Below are 23,824 nucleotides of genomic sequence, written 5' to 3' on the forward strand. Positions count from 1 at the left end.
GTTCTGCAAGTTTTGACAGATTCAGTTGTGTAACTGAATTCAGTCAGTTGTCTATCACACCACACGCAATAGTTCCATCACCACCCAAAATTCCCCCAAGTCTCTCAGTCACCCCCTTGCCTTGCCCACAGCCCCTGGCAGCCACTGATCTCTTTTCTGTCCCTCTAGCTTTGTAATTTCCAGATGCCAGGCTCTTGCCAGCTCTTTCTTATCCTCTCCTCCTTCCCATGCCCCATCACCAGCCACTCCTGGGTAAATTCCATTAGAAGGCAGTGGAGTTCTTTTTCCCCCCACTACTTGCCTAAATAATCGCTGTAAACATTTAATTAAAATACCTTTTTGTTGTATAGAAAGGGAATATAATAACACTCTAGCAGGATAAGTCTCAAGTATTTTTTTTAAGAGAGAGCAGGTTATAAGTGAGAAACTTAAGCATTTCAATATATTCCAGTGTCACAAACATACCTAATAAACTGCCAGTCAACCTCCACAAATGTTAGATCTCAAGTTTATATTTCAGAGGGCCCTAGGATACTGGCACATACCCAGACTTAAAGAGATCTGGATGTGTCGTATTAACTGGTCTATTGTGTTTATTAACTGCTCTATTATTATTCGATTGCAAAAGGAAGATCCTTTAACACAAAGCAGAAGGAACCAGGATGGGTGAAGGGACTAGCACTAGAGCGTGACCACTTATGAAGCAACCATATCAATGGGCCCTACGGCAAAATCATGAACCTCACATGTAAGCAATTAAAGCAATTCAAGCTATTAAAAATCATTACAAAATAGCCAGAGACATTTATGTGCCCTCCCTCCTCCGCCCAGTGGAAGTACACAGTAATATCTCTCATGTAGTCTTGCAAAAAAAAAAAAAAAAAAATCAAACTTGAATTTGATGAGTGGTTCTCATGAGTGGGATGATTTTGTATCCAAGGGACATTTGTCAGTATATGGAGACATCTTTGTCACACCTGGGGATGGGGGTCATGTTACTGGCATCTAGTAGGTAGAGACCAGAGAGGCTACTGAACAACCTATAATACACAGAACAGCCCCCGACAACAAAAAAGTATGGGGCCCAAATGGCCAACAGTGTTAAGTGAAGAAACCTTGCTCTAGATCCAATGACCAATCTACTCACAGGAATAAATTAACACAAGGATGCAACCATCAAAAGTTAGACTGGAGAAACTATAGGACAAAATATCTGGGTTTTTCTTTTGGGGGGTGAGGATGGAGAACAAGGGGAAGTTTTTAGAACACTTAAACGTGTCAATGAGTTGATGCAAAATATAGATTTATTTACATCTGTTTTGAACCAATCAACTACAAAAAAAATCACAAGTCAACCTAAGGAATTTGAACACTACCTGATTAACTTAATAAGAATTACTACTGAAAATTTTTTATTCGACTACTGATAATTATAGTCCTCTTAAAAAAAATCCCTTTTGGAGATACAAGCTGAAATATCTGCAGATGAAAATGATATAATCACTGAGATCTGACTTAAAATAACCAGGAAGGAGGAGGGGAGAACCAGGGCAGACACAAGTTGAGACTTACTTAAACTGTGTTAGGAGTTCTTGAGCATTCATTAATCTCTCTGCTTTTGTATTTTTCAAAATCAAAAAGGGGGAAAAGAGAGGTAATCATCACAGCTGATTGGAAAATTAAGCACAATCCCTATGTCCCCATCTATAAATAATCGTATCAATCTGAAGACACATTAAGCCATACCAACGTAAGCCACTTTATACAAACCAAGGAACTTTTCATTCCTTACCAAATTGAAGCCAGCTGAGCCTGTGGTAAACTTGATTGCATAAGAATAGTTCTTGCTTGGGGACCTAAACAGAATCCGGGGGGGAAAAAAATACAAAGATGAATCAGCAAATCTTCACTGTCCAGGAAGACCAGTGTTGTGCACTTAAGCACTCTGCAATCTCTTGCAATCACAGTGCTTTGAACAATATTTGCTATGACCCAAGGGGCTTTTTCAAAAGGAAATTAAGCGCCAATGAAAAGGGGAAAACACACAAAGCACAGCACAGCATCTGGAACATACTCAATAAATTCTTGTTAAATCAATGCTTAATGAGAAAAGAGTATGTAAAAGATTAGTTTCAAAATATAACCTGCCCTTTTGTCCAGACTGCCATCTCTATTTGAATCAGGCTTTTATTTACAAAACTGAAGGCCTCTAAATTCAGTATCTTCTGCCACCGCCTGCTGTCTCCACCGTGACTACTATCAGACACATTTAGAGAAGATTCAGAGAATCTTAGAGAAGGAAGGGACCTTAGAGAGAACAACTCTTGTAACCATTTTATTACACAGTCTTTAAAAAAAAAAAAAAAAAAAGTGACTTGCTCAAGTCTAATATCACAACCATTTCTGATGTTAGCAATAAAAGAATTCCCGGAATTCCAACTCTGCTCTCAAAATCAGGTCTCATTTCTTAAAATACTTGTAAATATCTGCACCTCTGGCATGAAACTGGCCTTAGATATCAGATGAAGTCTACAGTGGGAAATTCTGAGTGTTAAAATAAACCAGTGTTAGGGAGAGAGAGACAAATATGTCTTCTATCACTGACTCACAAGGTGTGGTCCCAGGACAACCAACGACGGACCAAGGAATTCTAAACCGTTATATTGGCAAGATTGCTGTGTATAGATTTTTGCTTTTAGCTATTTCATTTTTCAAATTGGCACCTCATCAAACCCACAAAAATGGATGTGTTTTTACACAGCAAGCAATAGTGGTTAGGGACCTCTGAGAATCACCCCAGTGTGTCAGCACACAAAGTGCCCGAGAACTTGCCATGTGACTTGGGGCCGGCAGGCAGTTTCCTTACTAATTGGACCGAGTTTGCTTTCTTTCTTTCTTTTTTTTTTTTTTTTAATGTTTATTTATTTATTTTTGAGAATGGGGGAGGGGCAGAGAGAGAGGGAGACAGAGGATCACTGTGCTGACAGGAGAGAGCCCAGTGAGCTCGAGCTCACAAACTGTGAGGTCATGATCTGAACCCAAGTCAGATGCATAACCAACTGAGCCACCCAGGCGCCCCATGGACCAAATTTTCTCATTTCAGAGGTCCTTTTCAGATTTACAAGACTGTGCTTCGTCAAATAAGAAACTATAACACAGAACTTAGCATAATGCTAACACGTAGAAAGTGCTTACTTAATGGTAGTTAATATTACAGACAATATTCTTTTATTTACATATAAAATATAGGCAGAAAAGCACACACGAACATATACATATGTATTTTTACATGTGCACAGGTTTACAGCTTAATTTTCCAAATTCAAAACAGCCAGGTAAACCATACCCAATTATGAAACAGCACCCCAGAAGCCCTCTCCAGCTGCCTTCTAATCATCCCTTCTACCAAGTGAGGCCTAACTTCTAACAGTACAGTGTGACCTTGTTAAATCTGGCCTATTTTACTCAACGTTGCAGAACATTAACCCTAACTGCTGTGCGGTGTATCATTTTGTGAATATGTAATAATCTATGTATCATTCTGTTGATGGGCATTCAGGTAGTTTTCAGTTTGGGGCTTTTTTTCACTTGTTTTTTAGAATAGTGAGCATTCTAAGTTTTGGCAAAACAGATGTACACATTCCTGCTGGATGAGAGTGTGTGTGTGTGTGTGTGTGTGTGTGCACGCACACGCTTGTGTATGTGTGTGTGCACATGTACTGAGAGTATCTAAGAATACAATCTAAGAAGCAATCTTTACTGAATTAATGTGAAAGCTCTAAAAAGTTCTGTGGGATATGAGGAAAGTACACTGATCATTTTGTTTAGTCTTTAATATTGTACTTAGCATGCTGGAACACGAAATTAGCAAAACTTTAGTGAATGCTTTAATTTATGCTTGTAACAATCCTCTCCACTTCAGAACTATATAAAAGTTAGTATTTCACCTACTCCCAATACTGAGGGTTGATGGAGGTGGGGCAGGGAAGAGAGGAAAATGGGTGATGGGCATTGAGGAGGGCACTTGGGATGAGCATGGGTGTTATATGTAAGCGATGAATCATAGGAATCTACTCCCAAAACCAAGAGCACACTGTATACACTGTCTGCTAGCCAACTTGACAATAAATTATATTTTAAAAATGGAATAATTAACAAAAAAAAAGAACTGGTCCTGGACCTGGATGGATATCAGGAGATTTGGATGCCAGTCCTGACTCTTCCTACTCCCTAATGACATATGACATTAACAAAAGTACTTTCACTCTCTAAGAGGAAGTTCCTTCCTCTCTGAAGTGAGGGAAATGATCTAGAACAGGGATTGGTAAACCACAGCCCACAGGCCAAATCTGGTCCACCATCTGTTTTTGTAAATAAAATTTTATTGAAACACTGCCATGCCCATTCACTTAAGCATGACAATATGGCTACTTTTGTACTACAATGGCAAAGTTGAGTAGTTGTGACAGACTAAAATGCAAGCCTAACATGTTTATGATTTTGCTCTTTACAGAAAAAGTTTGTTAAATACCATACTAGAAGGCCACAATTGTCTTTTGTGATTCTCATACTTGACTCTATATGTCCTAAGACAAGGTCATGAAGCATCAAAATAGACCACCAACACCTAAGATGGCCTCTTATCATAACAGAACAGCATAAAATTGAACTCTGAGTACAGAGAACTATCCTGTGGAAGCCTACATCCATAAAAAGATACCAGTTTTGTAGTACTGGCTTATATGGAAACATTATGGGGATAAACAGAAATCCCAAGTTCCTAAACCCTACATGGGCATCCATGTTTGCACAGGGAAGCATGCATGGAAAGGACAGAGAAATGAAACGAAGTTTAAATGACTGAGCCACCCAGGTGCCCCAGATAATTAAATGAAGTTAATTTATCACAAACAATGACTAAGACTTTAGCTTTTGTGATTAATATATGAATAACCAAGTAGCACGTTCATTGGTTCAGAATGCAAGATAAGAAAATTCCTCTTTGAGGAGAAGGCTAGCATTGATGAAGTTGTCAGAATTCTACAGCTACATATAGAAACTTAATTATAGAATGGGCCCTCTCTATTTTATAAGATTGTCTCTTTTAAGAGCGTGTAATAGCATACACATCCAGTTGTGAAGGAACAAGGGGGTGTCCACCTAAGCAGGTGTATCAGCTAAATCAGCCCAGGGGGGTAAATTGTGCCACTGCCAGATTAGCTTCACTTCCCATGGTGGACAAGCTCCTATCATGAGCTCAGACAGCCTCACTTTCTTCTGCTTAGGACCAATCAATGGCATTCTTATGCCCACAACATACTCTTACAGATGTAGCCAGAAATTGGTAGCATCCATGGGGCACCTGGGTGGCTCAGTTGGTTGAGCGTCCGACTTCAGCTCAGGTCATGATCTCGCGGTTTGTGAGTTCGAGTCCTGCATCAGGCTCTGCGCTGACAGCTCAGAGCCTGGAGCCTGCTTCAGATTCTGTCTCTCTCTCTCTGCCCTTCCCCTCCTCACACTCTGTCAATCTCTCTCTCAAAAATAAATAAACATTTAAAAAAAAAAAAAAGAAAAGAAATTGGTAGCATCCAAAAGAAGTATGTGAAAATAAAACACAGCAGCAATCAGCAATCCCTCTAACCACCAACAACAGTATATTAACAATGGGAATTAACAACAGTATATTAACATAGGCTACAGCACAGATCTGCTAAGCTGCAGGTTACACACAATTCCTGGGAGTGCTAACTATAATTCCACTCCACTCCAAAACACAAGTGAATGCAAGCGGGTGGAAGTCACGGTCTAAGGATGACCTACATCCTACTCTAATTAATATTAAAACATACATTTTCCACAAATCCTATACTTTAACTGGTGTTCATAACACCAGGATGTCACAACTGCAAGGCTGAGAGCTACTGCATTAGATTTAAAAATTCTAATTACATGTAAGTTGTAAAATTGCTTTTTGACTCCTTCAAAACAAGAATCCACACACACAAAACAAAACTACAAGAGAAGAAAAACATGAGATTAAGAATATTAAATTATATATTTCATTTGGGCCTCTATGATCTGGGACCTCTTCTCAAGTTTCTTGATAGTCTTCTTATCCTTAAACTGAATGAGTAACTGCTTTGGGGTTCAGGACTCAAATCATTATTTTCATAGCTGTGATCATGACCATTATCTTTGTATTTCATCCATCACAACAAACCGGGTCTGCTTCCATCCAGTTTTATTTAGTCTAAAACACAGCCTATATTGATTCCTCATAAAGGGAAAACAAATTTCTTTCACTTATTATTTTTAAGTTTACTGTAATAAATCTATTTTACACGACTATACAAAGATCTAGCTTGAAGATAAAATTCCCATTTTAAATTCTTTCCAGGACAGGGGCGCCTGGGTGGCTCAGTTGGTTAAATGTCCGACTTCAGCTCAGATCATGATCTCGGGGTCCGTGGGTTCGGGCCCCGCGTCAGGCTCTGTGCTGACAGCTGGAGCCTGGAGCCTGTTTCGGATTCTGTGTCTCCCTCTCTCTGACCCTCCCCCATTCATGCTCTGTCTCTCTCTGTCTCAAAAATAAATAAACATTTAAAAAAATAAATAAATAAATAAAAATGAATTCTTTCCAGGACAAGACAGTAGTAAGTATGTAGATGAACATTAACACAAATCTGCTCTTTCTCGTATATTTCAAATTTTACTGTTTGTCTCAGATATTAAAAGTTCTAAATATTCAAGTGACTGGGTCGTCATCTTTGGAATGAAGACACCGCACTTCAGTCATAAAATACACATCCTCCCAAGAAAGAATTTCCACATCAATGTCACATCTGAATACTACCTAACTCATTCACAGCATACACCAACAATGCCCTGAAAAATTGTTTTCAGATTTACGGACAATGCAGTTCTGGGTCTGTTTGGAGCACTGGTGTGAAATAAACCACGTTGCATTATACTTAAAACTATCACTATTGAATATTCCTTCAGTGCTTGGATGAGCTGGACTGGTTTCTCATGCCATGTATAAAAGTGACAGGTACTGTTTTAGCAGAGAGTGAGCGTGGCATTTAGAATATTTGTGTATAACTACACTTTGCACTCCCCCCCAGATATAAATATATCCTTATTTGAGAAAACTGTGAGACACTTTATGAGGGATAAGGCTCAAGATTAGATCAGACCCTTCCAAATCTCACTGAACCCTGAAATTTTTTAACAGATGAATTTTTTCTTTTCGAAGTAAAAATTGCAATTGTAATATAGTAAGATAGAATCAGAACTTTAAATTTTGTGTTATATACCAGTGCGTCTCTACTTCAGGCAAATTAACTCTCTCGCCTTCCTTCTGTATTTGTTAGAGGACAGTCACATTTTTTTCTTTCTCAAAGTTTGTATCAGATGTCTCTATTTTCCTTTATTAAAATTACAATTTTCTTTATAATTCTCGAATCAATTTTAAGTGTTTAACTCTCATTAGAAACGTTTCTGGAGGGACCCCTGGGTGGCTCAGCTGATTAAGCTTCTGACTTCGACTCAGGTCCTGATCTCATGGTCTATGGGTTCGAGCCCTGTGTCAGGTTCTGTGCCGACAGCTTGGAGCCTGGAGGCTGTAGAAAGGTTTCTGGAGAGTATCCTAAAATCTTTTCTATCCCTCTGATGTAAATAACAGAATCTTTTTTTTATTTTTAAACCCTCGGAGTTCATATAACTTAACTCTGGCCCCTTGTACAAGGAATGAGATCTAAATAGGAAAAGTGACCTCCAGCTAGTTAGTGGCAGAGCCAGGTGCCAAACTCACCAGCCACTTACTTCCACCCTGCATACTGCCTTGAATGCTGACTCTTTGAGTAGACAGTTTCAAGTTCATCTACTAAGTTGAACTTCAGAACCTGAACCAGTTTTGGTTTACAGCAGTGTTTCTGTGCGAGAGTGCTTTGATTTGCGTACTGGTGGGATCCACTGTGCAGAAAGATCCTTGGTCTATGTTCCATTTACCAAGAAGCAACGGGGTCAAAGCCTTAGGCACTGTGGCATTATCAGTAGATGAGAACTTAACATAAGAAGGACAATAAAAACCTTGTTTAGAAAAAAGCAAATAGAGAAAGGCATTTGGAAAATATCTTTGGCCCAACATCTGGAAGCAATTTGGATTTGGAATAAAAATCATATTTCACAAAATTAATTCTCATTTGCAAATACCTGTTAAGTGTCCACTCATAGTTTTGTCATGACTATTGAATAACTGTCTGTATTTCAGTCTGGATGACTGAGGGACAGCCCATTCTGCCGCAGGAGGGGCACTGTGGGGAAGAGGAAGGAGGGGTAAAAGGATGAACAGTGAAGAACATATTTACATTCTTTTAACACCAGTAAACTACGAACTTCCCGAGAAAACCAGCTTTAACATTTTATTAGCTTTCTAATCATTACTTCTGAATTTTCTGTAATGAGTATTTCCATATTTTAAGGTTATGAACATTTCTCTCAAAACAGACATGCTCATTATTTTTCCAGAATCAAGGGTAAACACAATAGAATAAGTGGCTGTTCCAAGTTATACACACAATTTAATAACTGGAAGCCTCTACAAAATATGGAAAGACCTCTTTGGATCTAAAATGATACAAAAATGTCCAGGCTTTTCCTAACTTCTAGAACAGTTCTCTTTCAGCTCAAAAAGCAATGCTGATAGCAAACAGGTAGCTGCCTTTAAAGGTATTAATTCTTTAACATGGGTAACTTTCTATTCAGCAAAAGACAGGATATAGTTCTTAATGAAGGGAAATCATTTCATTCTGGGAAGTTTAAATTCCCACAAATGGAGAGTTGCCCAGAGAGAACAGAACATTTCCAGGGTCACGGCAAATCAGTGGGGCGGTAATGGAAGGGGCTTTGCTTTCTTTAAGCGCAATCAAGTGCTGACCTTTTCTTGCCAATGTGCAGCAAGCCTGACCCAAGAAAACCCCTGCCAGGAGTCAACTGGGTCTACACCTCCTTAGTGACGAGGTCCTCAGAGTTGTTCCCGAGTTAAGTATCACATTGGTACCTATGGCTTGTTAGAGTCTGGTGTCTAAATAGGGCAATTTAAACACAATGGCTAAGCTCTCGATGGCATTTCACTTCCAGAACAGATTGTAACTAATACCCCATTTGCAATTTCCTTTCATTTCAACAAAGATATCTATTCCTCATATGTAAAAGCAAAGTTTTAATCATAAATTGAACCTCTCAGTCATCATTTACATGTGTTACCTATGCACTTATACTTAACATATACTTCATAATGCATTGTAAACGGCTCCCAAGCACTTTAAGAGTACCTAATTACATTCACGTTTTCAACTATTATAAATTTCTTAATAAAAAACACTTACCAAGGTCGATTCTGCTGTGAGTACTTCCGCAACAGCCCTCTCATTTTAAACTAACTAATTTATGCTGATTCCAACTCTTGCCTATTTGTCAAAAGCTAATTATCTTTCTCCTGCACCCCAGGAATATAGGGTGTTGCACACAGAAGCTGCCCCAGATTACACTTATCAAGTCATAGTTTTCTGCCGAGACTTCCCTGAAAACTTAAAGGGACTAAAAACTCATTAGCAGGTAACCAAAAATTAGATGCCACATTCTACAAATTTGCTGGAAATTGAAATTACTAAAAAGATGACTACCAATCTGACCCCCCCACAACCAGTTGCCTTAATAACATTACGGTTCGCTAATACTGATTACTTATTCATTCTTATGGCACAAATCAATTTTTTAATGTTTTCTTTTTAAGTTTGTTTATTTATATTGAGAGAGAGAGAGGGAGGGGCAGAGAGAGAGAAAAGCCCAAGTAGGCTCCGCACTATCAGGGCAGAGCCTGGGTGGGGGGTGGGGGGCCTTGAACCCACAAGTCGTGAGATCACGCCCTGAGGCGAAATCAAGAGTCATGGGATGCTTAACCAACTGAACCAACCACCCAGGTGCCCCAGTCACATATCAATTTTAAGGCAGATTTCAAAATCCCTTGTGGAGAGTCACAGAAAACTCAAAACTTCAGCATGTATAGGAGAAAGACTAAGAAATAGGGAACTCAGTGTTGGATCATCTGAGTTTAAATCTCAGTTCTACCTTGTGGTAAAATGTAAACTGTAAGTGAGGATGATCGCTTCTTTGGGTTTATTTCCTAATTCACAATTCTGAGCCGGTATCTACTGCAGGTGGTTGGGGGCACAGAATGGGATTAACAAGGTGTTTGGCAAGTAGATGTTGAGCAATGTTCCTGAGTCTTAGGAATAAAACCTTAACGAGTGGAAGACAAGTATCTGTGTACCACCATCAACTGAAGTTTTCAGAACAAACTTTCAGGTAAGAACTCATGCCTTAAAATCAGAAAGAACTCAGTTAAACTCCTGGCTCTATCATTTAGGAGCTATGTTATCTTGGGCAAATTCCATGAGATTATCTGAGATAGAATAAAAGATAAGGCCAACTGTGGCTCTAATCTTCATATAAAATTTTCTATAAATATGTAAAGGGTTAATAGAAAAGAGTTAATTTCCCCCTCCTACCTGGAGTTCTATTTTATTATTTTTAAACGTTAGTAAAACTAGTAGCTATTTGTTTTTGTTATTAAAAAAAGAACACCCAAAGTTTTTTAAGGAAATGTCATGTTCTTTATTTGTCATCTCTACAACATGTAAGTGATAAAACCTAGTAACATTATCCAGAACTAATTATTGGCATCCTACAAAATAAAAGATAATAAAGAACATAGTTAATTCACTTTCAGTTTTAGATGTTAATCAGATAATGGCTTTAATCCAATGCCCATTTAGAAATAAGCACACTTACCTAGCCACATCAAATGACTGTGCCTTCTGTAATTTAGTGTTTAATTGTGACCCTGGACCAGATCTACTGAAGGAAGAGCTCTTTGGCAATGTGGCTGCTGTAAAAATAAATAAATGGTGAATAATTTTAATCCTACAAAGAAAAGAAACATTTTCCTATTAGTGAAAATTAAAATATATACTCACCAAATCTGAGGCAGAAATTATTCCTCCCTTACTACCCTGGACTCAAAAAGAGTGATTTCCTCCACTCCCTGCCGCTTGCCAAAATTTTTTCTAGATTTACTCATTCCTACTGAAAATCACCTTACTAAGTAGTAATGTTTACAATCCATAACTCTTTGTTAAAAGTTTCATATCACATCTTTTTTTTGTAAATTTATTTATTTATTTATTTATTTATTTATTTATTTAGAGAGAGGAGAGAGCACACAAGCAGGGGAGGGGCAGAGAGAGAATCCCAAGCAGGCTCCTCAATGTTAGCGCAGAGCCCGATGCAGGGCTTGAACCCACAAACTGTGAAATCATGAGCCAAAACCAAGAGTTGGCCGCTTAACCGACTTAGCCACCCAGATGCCCCTGTATCACATCTTACGGGATCTGTTCCCATAGTTAAAGAAGCAACAGCTTAAATACATAGGATGGCATTTTCTTAACTGTGCTAAAGGAGCAGAAGTATTAGGTCCAGATGAAAGAAACAAAAGGTCCAGCCTTGCAGTCCCGGCCAGATAGCATGGGATGCTAGGGAGGGTCAGCCTTTGTGTCTGATTCCCATTAGGGCTGGTTAGCTGGGTGCCAGGAAAATAACGCTGAGTCTCAGCCACATTCCCCACCTCCTGGCCTATTGTCTTGCAACATTTGCTATTAAGCCCAAAAGAAAACAAGACAGAGCACATGCATTCACAGATGCTACTTGAAAAGTAACTGCGACAACTTTTACAGCTGCCATCATGTCTATAGCCATGGCCACATACGAAAGGTAAACTACATGGGACAAGAAAATCTTAAAAAAAGAAAAAAAAAAAGTGCTGCCTTTAGATTCTTTAGCTATAACTTACAGACAGATCTTGACAGATGGAATAAATCCAGGGAACTGGGCAGAGAAATAACCATTCAAACATAATCATTACCCATGGCTAAAATCCAGGCCATCATCGCTACTGAATTACACAGACATATCCCAAGTACTTTTTTAAAAAAATACTTTACCCCCGGATAAGAATTCATTAGATGTGTAGACCACATCTACAGTTTACGCTTTCTTTTCACTAAAGGGAAAAAGACTTCAAATAAAGTCTCAAAATGAAATTAACTACACCAGGAACTTTTTAATCCTTTCTATCAATGAAGCAAGCAGGTAATACTCCGTCTTTAATGTATTTAGCCATTTAATCAACTTCCTTCCCCCTTCCTCCTGATTCACTCCACCTCCTCAAAAAAAAAAAAAAAAAAAAAAAAAAAAAAATAGCTGTGTTCTTTTTTTCTCCCCATTCTCCTAAGGGAATGGCTTACTTATTAGCAATTCATAGCAGCTGAAGAAAAGTAGTAACTGACACATGGGAAGAGAAAATGTTCAACTACTACTGATCGAACTTGAGTCGCTCCTGTCAAGCCCTTGAAAGGAAATTATGCTCTTGGTTTTAGCTGTTGAGTTCACCTTTGTCCATAATGGTACCAGAGCTCCATAGTTTCATTCTCCGTTACCTCTCTCTAGCCTAACACATCCTATTCAGTGTGTTGGGAAAAAGTGAGATATTAAATTTTAAAAAAAGGAAGATATCTTCCTCTGGAATAAAATGCCATTCAAATGTAATCAGAGAGTGATGACAGAAGATTTAACAAGAGCGAAGAGTAAAACACAAGTTGTAAAAAGTCAGTCTGTGGATTCAGCAGGTCACATACCAGGATGAGCAAATGCGGGTAGAGGTTGTATAACAGGGGGAGCCCCGTTAGCCAGGGGAGGCACTGCTGCTGTAGGAACAGAAGATACTAGAGGTGGAGACATTCCGACAACTGGAATGGATCCCATTGGCACCGGAGCAACAGCTGTGAGTGGCGGCATGCTGGCGATGCCTCCTATTCCTAGGAAGAAAAAAATCCCAGCAAAAGTCACATGGCACCACCTTTCCACGTTCAATGACAATTAATCCAGGAGTGTTTGAGGCAGAAACTCGCTTTCCAGCTCTAATATATTTTCATTTAAAATAGAAATTCAGAAAAATAATATAAATTCACATTAATCGTTTTGGAGAGTACCAAAAATTATGTCAAGAATCAATCACATCCTAAGGGCACAAGATCCAACTTGAAAAGGCATCTACTGGCCAAAGTTGAGGGTCAATAAGAATAATAACTGCAATGGAATGAAAGCTACAGAGGGAATTAAATTTATGAATTCATAATTATATTGAAAAAAAATCCTAATTGGTCACCATAGGTAATCAATTTATTTTGAAAACTAGTATAAATAAAGGAGGAAAAGAAATCAAACATTTATCCTGCCTTTCCTTTACATATTCAACCTCAGAGTAACCAAACATTTTCATGGGGGAGTTTCTCTTGGTTAGAGGATTCTAACCAAAGAATGAAGAAAAATGATCAATGTTTCCTTTCTTTTTTGTTTCTCTGTCTGAACTTGTGATATTGTGTCATAAAAAGATACATATATCTGGTCTCTGTGCCTGGTTCCTGGCAGAGCTCCTAAAACCCTTGTGATTTCCTGACTGATAGGAACATCTTTTGTTACACAGTATTAGGTCTTGGTCCCTGGTTCCTGACACAAGAGCTTCTAAGACCCTTGGAATCTCTGGAGTGATAAAAGTCTTTTTGTATTTAAATAAGATGACTGGTGGCTGGGGGCCCCCAGAATACCTACCGGATGGGAGCTGATCACAGGAAAGACCAAGGCATGGTTAGAGGGTTGCAACTTTCAATCCCATCCCACCCCTCCCCACCTCCACACAGACCTCAGGGGAGGGTACAGGGGCTGGAGATTGAGCTAGTCAATGGCCAAGGATGTCATCAATCACACCACAGCAATGAAGCCTCCATAGAAACTCCTACATTACAGGGTTTGGAGAGCTTCCAGGCTGGTAAACACATCCACATGCTGGGAGGGTGGCACACCCCAACTCCGTCAGGACAGAAGCACTTACACACAGGACCCTTCTGGGCCTCGCCCTTATACACCCCTTCATCTGCCTGTTCATCTGTATGTATCCTTTGTCATATACTTTATAACAAACTAGTAAACCTAAGTAAATGTTTCTATGAGTTTTGTGAGCTGTTCTAGCAAATTCAGAAAGGGGAAGAAGGGTGTGTGGGAGCCTCTGACTTTGTAGTCAAGTCAGACAGAAGTATGGGTACCCTAGCGACTCAGGGCTTGTGACTCAAGTCTGAAGTGAGGGCAGCCTTGTGGGACTGGGCCCTTCACCCCTTAGAATCTGACTCTAATTCCAGTAGTTACCACCAGAATTAATCATAAAAAAATAAGTTAGTGTCTGGAGAGTTGGAAAATTTGGTGGCATGGTTTTTCTGGATGCAAAATTCTTGGCTTTGTCTTTCTTCGATAATCCTAAATATATTACTCCGTTGCTATATACCCAAATAATTTTTTTGTTTTTGCAGAATTTATCTTCGTGTTGGTTTCTCCAGGTTGACATTCTCAAGCATATGGTATCTTCTTTCCAATAAAGTGTCAAATCTTTTATTTCCAGCAAGTTGTCTTAAACTAGCCTTTACCATTTGTTCTCTTTCCTTGCTTTGGTTTCCTTCTTCAGGTACTCCCAACTACCATACATTCACTTTCCTTTGCCTTCAATATCGGTCACTTTTTCTCAAATCCTTTTTATCTCTTGTGCATTTCTTCTTAATGTTTGAAATCTTCCTCTTTTTACCTTGTTTCTCTTCTGATAGCATCTCTTGTGCTGCTTCTGGTTTGTCTTCAGTTCTGAAATGACTTTTTCTTTTATTTCTCATTCTTTTCTGAGTTCTGTTGCCTTATTTCCGAGGCCTTAAAATTCTGATTGTGTTGGTCTTTCACGACTTGTGGCATTTTCTTAGTATTTTTCAGCTTGTTTTGAAATTGTAGGTTCCTGGGATGCCCTCATTGTCCACAGAGCTGTTATTCAGCACTTTATTCTCCTTTTCCTAATAATAACTTTGTGTGGGATTTGACCTTGCCTGATACTGCCTGTGGCTCATTTTTATGTGAGCCTTGCTTCCTGGGATTTCCAGCCTCTGTCCTCCACCTCCACGTTGGCCTGGACCTTCTCCTTCTTTCGTGTCTGTGTTGCTGCCCTGCTCAATTTGGATTCGACTTCCAGTCATTTCTCCTCAGGGTAGGGACTTGTCCCATGAGGAAGCCTTGTTCCGCCAGCTTTTAAATAACCACTACAAAGACTAACATCCTTTTACCAGTTGACTACCTTTTCTGAATGAACATTTTCTAAATATTTCTAAAGAAATCCATCTACTGGAGGCTATGTTTTAGATATCATTTCTCTGGACTCTGCTAAATTTTAATTCCTGAAATTTTTCCATCTCTCCTCAACCACTGGGTTTTCCCTCACTTCTCTAAAAATGCAGGAGCACTCCTCATCCTGAACACACCAGCCTTCAGCTGACATGCTCCTCCAGCTTTCTCTCTCCTTTCCAGTAGCACTCTCCCCTTTTCCAAGCCTTCAATCAGGCTTGAGTCTCTACCACTCCAATGAAACTGCTTTTCAAGGTCATATACAAATCCATCTTGTAAAATCCAATCATTTTTCTGTCCTATTACTCAATCTCTCAGAAGCAAATCCAACAAGGGAGCTCTGCCTCCTTGAAAAACGTTTTCTTGGCTAATGGGACAACAACCTTCTCCTATTTCACTCCTGGCTTCTTCCCTTTTACTACACCCTTAAATGTCACAGCACAGCAAGGCCTGCTCCCAGGTCTCCTGCCTACTCTAGTTGCACATTCTAGGGTATTTTATCCAGTGCCAGGGATTTCAATGCCATCCATACTCAAATTCTCCCAGAGCTGATAGATCCTTCTTCTGAGTTCCACACCCATGGATTCATCTGCCTCCTTGCAAATGCACTAGGCCCCTCACACTTAACATTACCAAGATTTGATTTATTTTTCTTCCACATTGATTATTAACACCCAGATCTAAATCCCCACTACCTCTTGCCCATGGCAAAAACCCCCTTACTGACTTCCCTGATTCTACTCTTGTCCCCTTGCAGTCCAGTCTTCAGATAACACAGATTATTTTTTCTAAATGTCTGTCAACCACGGGGTGCCTGGGTGGCTCAGTCGGTTGAGCATCTGACTTCAGCTCAGGTCATGATCTGGTGGTTTGTGAGTTCAAGCCCCACGTCAGGCTCTATGCTGACAGCTCAGAGCTCAGAGCCTGCTTCAGATTCTGTGTCTCCCCCTCTCTCTGCCCCTCCCCTGCTCATGCTCTGTCTCTCAAAAATAAATGTTATAAAAAAAATTAAATGTCTACCAACCATGTACTCTCTTACCCATAAGCTCTCTGTAGCTTTTCACTGCACTTAGAAAAAAAAAATTAGAGGGGAGCCTGGGTGGCGCAGTTGGTTAAGTGTCCAACTGTTGAGCTCAGCTCAGTTCATGATCTCACAGTTTGTGAGTTCACGATCTCACAGTTTGTAAGCATGGGGCTCTATGCTAATAGCATGGAACCTACTTGGGATTCTGTCTCCCCCTCTCTCTGTCCCTCCCCAGCTTGTGCTCTCTCTCTCTTTCAAAATAAATAAACTTTTAAAAAAGAAAGAAAAAAAGATTCTCACTCATTAGTGGTTTTATTAGGCCCTAAACCATCTGGCTCTTGCCTTACCTCCCTGACCTGAAGGCCCACCAATACCCAGCTACAGTGCTCTCATTTCTGTTTCTTGCACATAAACAGCTTCATTTTTGCCTTAGGACCTTTGCAACTGCTATTCCTTTTGCCTGGAACGTTCTCTCCTAGGTCTTCCTTCACATGGCTCTCATCTCTAATTCAGCTCAAAGTCATCTCCTTTCAGAGAATTCTGCCCTGCTCAACCTGTCCCGTCAGCCATCTCTATCCTATTACCCTGTTTTATAGAACTGATTGCTCTTATCTTGCCCTGAAATAATTCATCCATATGCTTGCTTTCTCCAGCTTCATGAGAAGCTTCAAAGCAGCAGGAGCCATGATATCTTGTTCACCAACATGTTCCTAACAACTAGGGACACACAGTTGGGGTTTAAAAATAATGGTTTGATCTAATAAAACCATGGGATCTGGCAAATAAACAAGCAAAAGACAAATAACCCCTCCCTGAAACAGTTGGATTCAGAGTCAAAGAAGAATTCTGCTGTGTGCAAACACACTGAGGGAAGATACCAGGAACACTCACAGAATTTCCTGGAATATAGCTGGCTGTCCTTAAGCAAGTCACAGTATCACTGTGGCCCATTTCCTCTCCTTCACATAGGGGAGTTGATCAACCCCTAGTTGGCCTCAGTTGCACATGTTAACATGTGTCTTAGCACCCACGCAGACAATGAACCCAGGAACAGTTACGTTCCACGCCACCCATATGGTTTGGTGATAATGACAGTGGGAAGGTAAATAGGGAAAAACTGTATGTTTGGACAGGTTCTACCTCCCTTTCTAGAAATATGGTCTTAAGCAAACTGTTCACCTTCATAGAATCTTAATTCTCTCATAACAGGCCTAATAATTTCTGTGTATTTTAGGGTTATTGTTGTGACCAAATAAAATACACGTGAAAGTATATATGTAAGTAGTAGGAAATGCATGGTCAGATAATTTTTAATATTAATTAGAAAATAATGATAGTAGTAACAAATTATTTTCTTCTCAAAAGTAGCCATGTAAGAAGTATAAAAAAAAAAAAATTACCTGGGGTCGAGCTGAGAGGTGGAACTAGAAAGACTAGCAAAGGTCAGATCTTTGAGTTAACCTGGGCAAACCTGGTTAGGGCACAATGTACTTTTAACTTCTCTCATGTTCTGATATTCCCTGGTGATTCCTTTCTTGAAACTAATTTCCTGAGGATGCTGGTGTGATGGGAAGGAGGGAAGGAAAGGCAGTGGGGAAGCCTAGGGGAAGAGCTCAGGACTGGGGAATGGCAGCTCAGAGATCCCAGGTGCCCTCAGAGGCAGTGACAGGTTACTTAGGTGACGGTAAAACCGCCTGGGCAGAGAGGCCGCAACCTTGTGGGAATAAATCGGCAATGTCTCTCGAGTTGAAAGTCCTGCTGCAGAATGGAACAAGAGAAGACATATTAAATGTTAGAGGAAGAATTACTGACCCCGGGTTTGAGGGAAAAAGAGGAAATGGGATGCCTCTGGTTATTTGACTCTTCCTCCCCTCTGAGGTTTCTTCTTGCAGCCCCCGAAGGGAGGCCAAAAGACAACCAAACACCTTTTAGCTGTTTTAACCCATGGGTCCTGACCAAGCATTGGCTACAGGGACCTTCATGAGATTCAGAGCCACTTCCACTGAAAGAAGCCAGCTAACTAAGGGATCAGGACTGGGAACACAACGGACAAGACCAAGGACCCCGGGCACTAAGAGCTGACCATACTCTTCACCCCTGCTCTTCCTAGCCTTTGCTCCTGTGTGATTTCCTGAGTTTTCCCTTCTTCCCTTGGGTCGCTATCCTGTTTGCTTGACCTGCACCTTTTGCCTTATAACCACCAGTCTTGTGGCTAAACCTCAAGAGAAAGGCAACGCTCAGAGGTGTTTTTAATGGCAAATCTATTAAGCAAAGCCACAACATTTATTTATCTCAGCTTATCATTAACTGTATCAGAGACAACCTGCCTTACTATTGCTTGCTCCCTCCCAAACCTATTTCACCTATCGCCTGCTATAAGATATATCAGGAGGAAGAAAGGGAAACCCTAGCCACAATTTTTGTGTTTTGTTTAAACTAAGAACTTTCTCATGAGTCAGATTTTAGATCTGATTACTGCAATCTTTAAATCAATGTAAATAATTAAAGTCTAAGGTGAGAACAGAGAAGAAATCAGGACTGTTGGTGATCTTAGTCAACTAATTACTGATTCGGTTTTAAGAAAAATATATAGGGGCGCCTGGGTGGCTCAGTCGGTTGAGCGTCCGACTTCGGCTCAGGTCATGATCTCACAGCTCGTGGGTTTGAGCCCCGCGTCTGGCTCTGTGCTGACAGCTCGGAGCCTGGAGCTGTTTCAGATTCTGTGTCTCCCTTTCTCTCTGCCCCTCCCCTGCTCATGCTCTGTCTCTCCCTGTCTCTCAAAAATGAATAAACGTTAAAAAAAACTTAAAAAAAAATAAAAATATATGGCTAAAGGGTATCGTTTTATGGAATTGTGTTTTTAACTGACATAATGTTTATTTGTTTCCTGCTTCATTTTGTTCTAAATGTGGCCAATTGTCTCAATACCATGAATTTAAAAACACATTGCTAGATACCATAATCCAAGGGAGCTGTTTATGCACAGGGGAAAATCAAAATGTTATGGAAACAGAAAGCCAACAGGAAGCATGTGGCATTGTGAAGGGTCAAGAATGAAGAGCAATAAAAAGGCAGAAGATGCGATAGCAGACTGCAAGTTTATTCTTTTTACCCTGACATTCTGTAGCTTTGCTTTCATTTTGATTACTAGCATCTGTTAAAAAGAAAACCACAAGACCCAAATGGTGTCACTTAGGCCAAGTCACCAAATCTGGGGCTTAAAACCCAACCTAATGGCAGACTGAAACTGCCCCAGAAACGTAGTCTTAACCCATCGGTCCAGAATCTTCTGATCAGAATCAATGAGGTCATCTCTCCCATGGGCCCTGTCCATCACCCAAAGGAAGATGAATGAGATAATTGACCTGATAAGACCCCCTGGCCTTCTACTCAAGGGAAAGTGATCTTGCCAGATACAATCTTTTCTTTTCTTGTGCCAACAACTTTCTTGCCCCACCCTCCTTCCTTCCCCTCTACTTGCTACATGAGTGCTGCCCCACACGTGAACCACTTAATAAAGCCCATTATGTCTTCAAATTTACTCAGCTGAACTTCTGTTCTTTAACACATCCTAGGGAGTGAATGTGAACATGCTTCTTCTCTTCCAGCACCATCTGCCTGCACGGGACCATCACTTTTCAGACAGAATAGGCTCCTAGAATTTCACAAGGCTACAAACTGAAAAGGGGAAAAAAGGGAAATATTTATTTTTAAAATATACAATGAAATATAGGAACCAAGTCCTTTTCAGACTTACCAAAGGCTGGTGCACTAGAAATAGCGACCGGCTGCTGTTTCATGACAGGGGGAAGTGTGGAAGGGAGTTGGTACCCTTGCAGTTTCAGTTTGATAAGTTTCATAGCTATGGAAAACTCCACTTGATCCATTCGCCCGTCATTGTTCATATCAGCTAGCGCCCTGCAAACCAACACCAAGGGCTTGGAATGATTCCGACCATAAAAGAACCTTCCCATAACCACCACTCCCACCCACACAACAAAACAGTCGGCTCCCTTAATCCCGGGGAGAACAAAAAACAGAAGAAAACAAAGCACACCAAACCAAACCAAAACTTGTTTACCAAGCTATAGGAAGCCACCTGGGAATACTGACAAGGTTTTGTGTCAAAGTAAGAACAGTTTTTATTGTGTTATTCTTTACTTATGTGATACACGAGGTAATGTTCAGTGTAAACGCCAGGATATGCACTTTGGATATCTAATGGGATTCTTTCTGAGGTAGTGAAAATGTTCCAAAATCAGATAGTGGCGATGGTTCACGACTCTGTGGACACACTAAAAACCAGTGAATTATACATTTAAAAGGGGGAATTTTACTGTGTGAATTATGTCATAATGCAGATGTTAGTGGAAGGGGCTTGCTGGCTCAGTTGGTGTATGCGACTCTTAATCTCAAGGTCCTGCATTCAAGCCCTGCGTTTCCCCGAAAAAGATGTTGGGGTGGCGGAGTAGGAAAAGAGAGTTTATTTCTATAGATTCTCGACTAGATAGCCCCAACCCCTCGACGAACCCTACCATGGGGACATGACATGGTGTGGTACACTATAGTTCTACTATACCTTTAAAGCTGTGAAAATTAATTGAGTTCCCAAACGTATTCATTATTTACAAACGGTACTCAGACACAGGTGGTCAAGTATAACTTGCAATGAGCATTTTCCTACTCAGGTTTTTATTTTTTCTTTCTTTCTTTAATATTTGTAAGGCTTATTTATTTTTGAGAGAGACACGGAGCGCAAGCGGGGGAGGAGCAGAAGAGAGGGCAACACGGAATCTGAAGCAGGATCCAGGCTCTGTACTGACAGAGCCTGACGTGGGGCTCGAACCCACGAGCTGTCAGATCATGACCTGAGCCGAAGTTCAACCAACTGAGCACCTCTCTTCAACTTTTTTTTAAGTGTATTTATTTTTGAAAGAGAGAGAGAGAGAGAGAGAGAGAGAGAGAGCAAGTGGGGGAGGGGCAGAGAGAGAAGGAGAGAAAGAGAATCCCAAGCAGTTTCCAAGCTGTCAGCACTTTCTTTTCTTTTCTTTTTTTTAATGAAGTAGAGTTAACAATGTCACATTAGTTTCGGCTCAATGAGCTTTAATGTATGTTCTCTCAAAGGAGAGTAAGCAAAAGAAAAGGAAACTATAGCCACCGGAAACTATGCAAACCACAACTGTGCATATTCACAATTTATCCTCTTCTGCATGAAAAATGTTCACCCAAATTTCGTTTCCTTTAGTCTAGATATTAAAAGTGTTAGGGTGATTTATTTTTTAAAACCTATCTTAAGAAAAATTTTATTGGCGACAGCAAAACAGAAGACCAGCGACTCCAGTTAAAATGCCATGACTAGCGATCTTAAATGAGCCACATGTAGTAACGTCTCAAAAAGAAAATTAAGTCTCATAGAAAAGAATCCCATGTTACTGAAGTTAACTCAAGGAAGCAAACATGAAACACAATAAAAAAGCATGACATACAACAAAGATGAAAAATCTCTAAACATGTTGGGGGCACATGGGTGGCTCAGTAGGTTAAGTGTCTGACTTTGGCTCAGGTCATGATCTCATGGTTCGTGGTTTCGAGCTCTGCATTGGATTCTCTGCTGTCAGTGTGGAGCCCACTTTGGATCCTCTGCTCCCCCCTCTCTCTCTGCTCCTTCCCTGATTGTGCCCTCTGTCTCTCAAAAATAAATAAACATTTTTGGGGCACCAAAAATGGGTGGCTCAGTCGGTTAAGCATCTGACTTCAGCTCAGGTCATGATCTCATAGTTCGTGAGTTTGAGCCCCATGTCGGGCTCTGTGCTGACAGCTCAGATCCTGGAGCCTGCTTTGGATTCTGTGTCTCCCTCTCTGTCTGACCCCTCCCCTATTCATGCTCTGTCTCTCTCTCAAAAATAAATAAACATAAAAAAATTAAAAAAAAAATAAACATTTTTTAAAAATCTCTAAAAATGTTAAAAGCTGTAAGAGTCGACACTATTCTTTAAGAAAATAAGAAAAAGTCACAAAGTGGGAGATGGGCTACAGAAACCACCTTTCTGCCTCAGCTAGGAGCACACCCCAATCTTCCTGTCGCCAGTGATCCCCTTCAGCAAACCAGTGGGGTCTGAATTTCACTCACTGACAGTAAGCTTGAGAGTCATTTTGCATATGTTTCTTTCTCATCTGGATTCGTACATAAATCAGTTATTCACATCCTTTGCTAAGCTTTCTGATGGACTACATATGTTTTTCTTCTCAATTTGTAAGAGCCTGCTGTATATTACATATACATATTCATATTACATTCACTTTATCTGATTTTTTTAACTTATTATTACTCTGTTCATTTGTGTATAATATCTTTACCATGGGAAATCCTACATTTTTATACTATGTGATTTCACTTATATGTGAAATCCAAAAAACAAAACAAGTGAACAAACAAAACAGAAACAGACTCATAAATTCAGAGAATACAGGTTGCCAGGGGGGTGGAGGGAGATGGGTGGGAGGATGGATAAAATAGGTGAAGGGCATTAAGAGGTACAAACTTCCAGCTATAAAATAAATAAGTCATGGGGGATGTACAGTACAGCAAGGAAATACAGTCAATAGTACTGTAACAACTCTGTATGGTGACAGATGGTGACTATACTTACCATGGTGATCATTTTATAAGGTATATAAAATGTCAAGTCACTGAGTTATATGCTTGAAATTAATATGATACAAGTTTATTAACTAACCCAGCCTCTTCTCATGAAACTAAAAAATATTTTTGCTGCAAAAGAAATGTTCATACAAAGTGATACCTATTTCTGGATAATCTACTATGAACAATTCCTGGGTCAATACAACAGTGATCTGATCACACTGGCTCTGTGGTACGGTCTGGTTCTGACGAGACTTTTCTCTTCTTAAACTTTGTTTGGCTATTCACAGATGTTTGGTTTTCTTTCCCCTATGAATTTTAAGATCATTTATCTGTTCTACAAACAACCCTGCAGGGCACCAAGCTGTAACGACATTAGCCCAACAAGGACATTAGTATGTCCTAGAGTTTGTTCAACTCCACAAATATTTCCTTTAATAAGATTATATCACTTTCTTGGGGTGCCTGGGTGGATTAGTCAGTTAAGCGTCTGACTTCAGTTCAGGTCATGACCTCACCGCTCCCAGGTTTGAGCCCCACGTCAGGCTCTGTGCTGACAGCTCAGAGCCTGGAGCCCGCTTCAGATTCTGTCTCCCTCTCTCTCTGCCCCTCCCCTGCTTGCTTGCACTCTGTCTCTCTCTCAAAAATAAATAAATGTTAAAAAAAAAACATTAAAAAAAAAGATTGTATCACTTTCTTCTTGTAAATAATAACTTTATTAAATGTATTCTTAGAAGTTTTATCATTTCTATCATTATTTTAAATGGAACATTTCCCCCATTTCCGTATTTGGGGGTTTACTTCAAGCATAGAGAAAAATTTTGCTTCTA

General features: G+C 40.0%; 1 protein-coding gene across 7 annotated transcripts in view; it reads right to left on the minus strand.

The window, feature by feature from the left end:
* Positions 1-23,824, minus strand: part of ITSN1 (intersectin 1) — a 217,705-nt gene that overhangs the window by 115,489 nt on the left and 78,392 nt on the right. For all 7 annotated transcript variants that reach the window (XR_006192990.1, XM_042903100.1, XM_042903097.1 and 4 more), the window contains exons 5-9: positions 20,109-20,269; positions 12,756-12,935; positions 10,855-10,951; positions 8,215-8,315; positions 1,793-1,856 (exon numbers count right to left, since the gene is read on the minus strand). Coding sequence is in view for 6 of the 7 variants with exons in the window: in XM_042903100.1 (XP_042759034.1) it covers positions 1,793-1,856; positions 8,215-8,315; positions 10,855-10,951; positions 12,756-12,935; positions 20,109-20,269 (603 nt within the window). In the remaining variant the exon portion in view is untranslated. The remainder of the gene's footprint in view (positions 1-1,792; positions 1,857-8,214; positions 8,316-10,854; positions 10,952-12,755; positions 12,936-20,108; positions 20,270-23,824) is intronic.

The sequence above is a fragment of the Panthera leo genome, chromosome C2 (assembly GCF_018350215.1).
Source record: "Panthera leo isolate Ple1 chromosome C2, P.leo_Ple1_pat1.1, whole genome shotgun sequence".
Lineage (NCBI taxonomy): Eukaryota > Metazoa > Chordata > Mammalia > Carnivora > Felidae > Panthera > Panthera leo.